Source organism: Galeopterus variegatus, unplaced genomic scaffold, assembly GCF_000696425.1.
Source record: "Galeopterus variegatus unplaced genomic scaffold, G_variegatus-3.0.2 Scaffold5423, whole genome shotgun sequence".
Taxonomy (NCBI): Eukaryota; Metazoa; Chordata; class Mammalia; order Dermoptera; family Cynocephalidae; genus Galeopterus; species Galeopterus variegatus.
This window is the reverse complement of record NW_007731534.1, coordinates 80,118-80,643: the sequence shown is the minus strand read 5'-3', so window position 1 is coordinate 80,643 and position 526 is coordinate 80,118. Positions and strand designations below refer to the sequence as shown.

Here is a 526-nt window from a genome sequence, read left to right as displayed (position 1 = left end):
AAAAAAACTTAAACGGAGGACTGCAAAGAGAAAAAGAAGTCTCAAGTGAAGCAACTGAGGAGAGACATAGAGTGAACTAGAGCTGGCAAACTGTTTTGACTTTCTTCCTTTTCTAGTTGCAAAGGCTGAAAAAACCTGTTAGACTTATGAGTAAGAAATGTGATCACCTTTAGGGCTCATTTTTCACACTGTTCATTACTTACAGCAGGGGTTTTGGAGCAAATGGATAGATTATATTTATGAGTATGAGCAAGAGATAGGGAAAAGATAAAGCCTGAGAAGCTAATACCATGGTGTCTCTATGGTAAATGATCCATAGACAAATAACCAGTGTTTACTTCTACACTACACAGTGCTGAGTTACCACTGTTCACACCACCAGACTCTTCCATCTCTATGGCAGCCTGATGCATGAGTTGTCTTCCCCGTGAGTAACCAAGTGTAAAACTGCTTCTTCACAGGAAGGAGAATGGGAACTTGAAGGCAGAAACTCAAACAGTGCTCCTGAAACCCGTGACTGGTAATG

At 40.9% G+C, this 526-nt stretch overlaps 1 protein-coding gene across 1 annotated transcript in view; it reads left to right on the top strand.

The window, feature by feature from the left end:
* Window positions 1-526, top strand: part of LOC103604833 (chromosome unknown open reading frame, human C1orf87) — an 84,260-nt gene that overhangs the window by 17,911 nt on the left and 65,823 nt on the right. Inside the window, exon 3 of the mRNA XM_008589415.1 lies at window positions 462-520. Within this exon, the coding sequence (XP_008587637.1) occupies window positions 462-520 (59 nt within the window). The remainder of the gene's footprint in view (window positions 1-461; window positions 521-526) is intronic.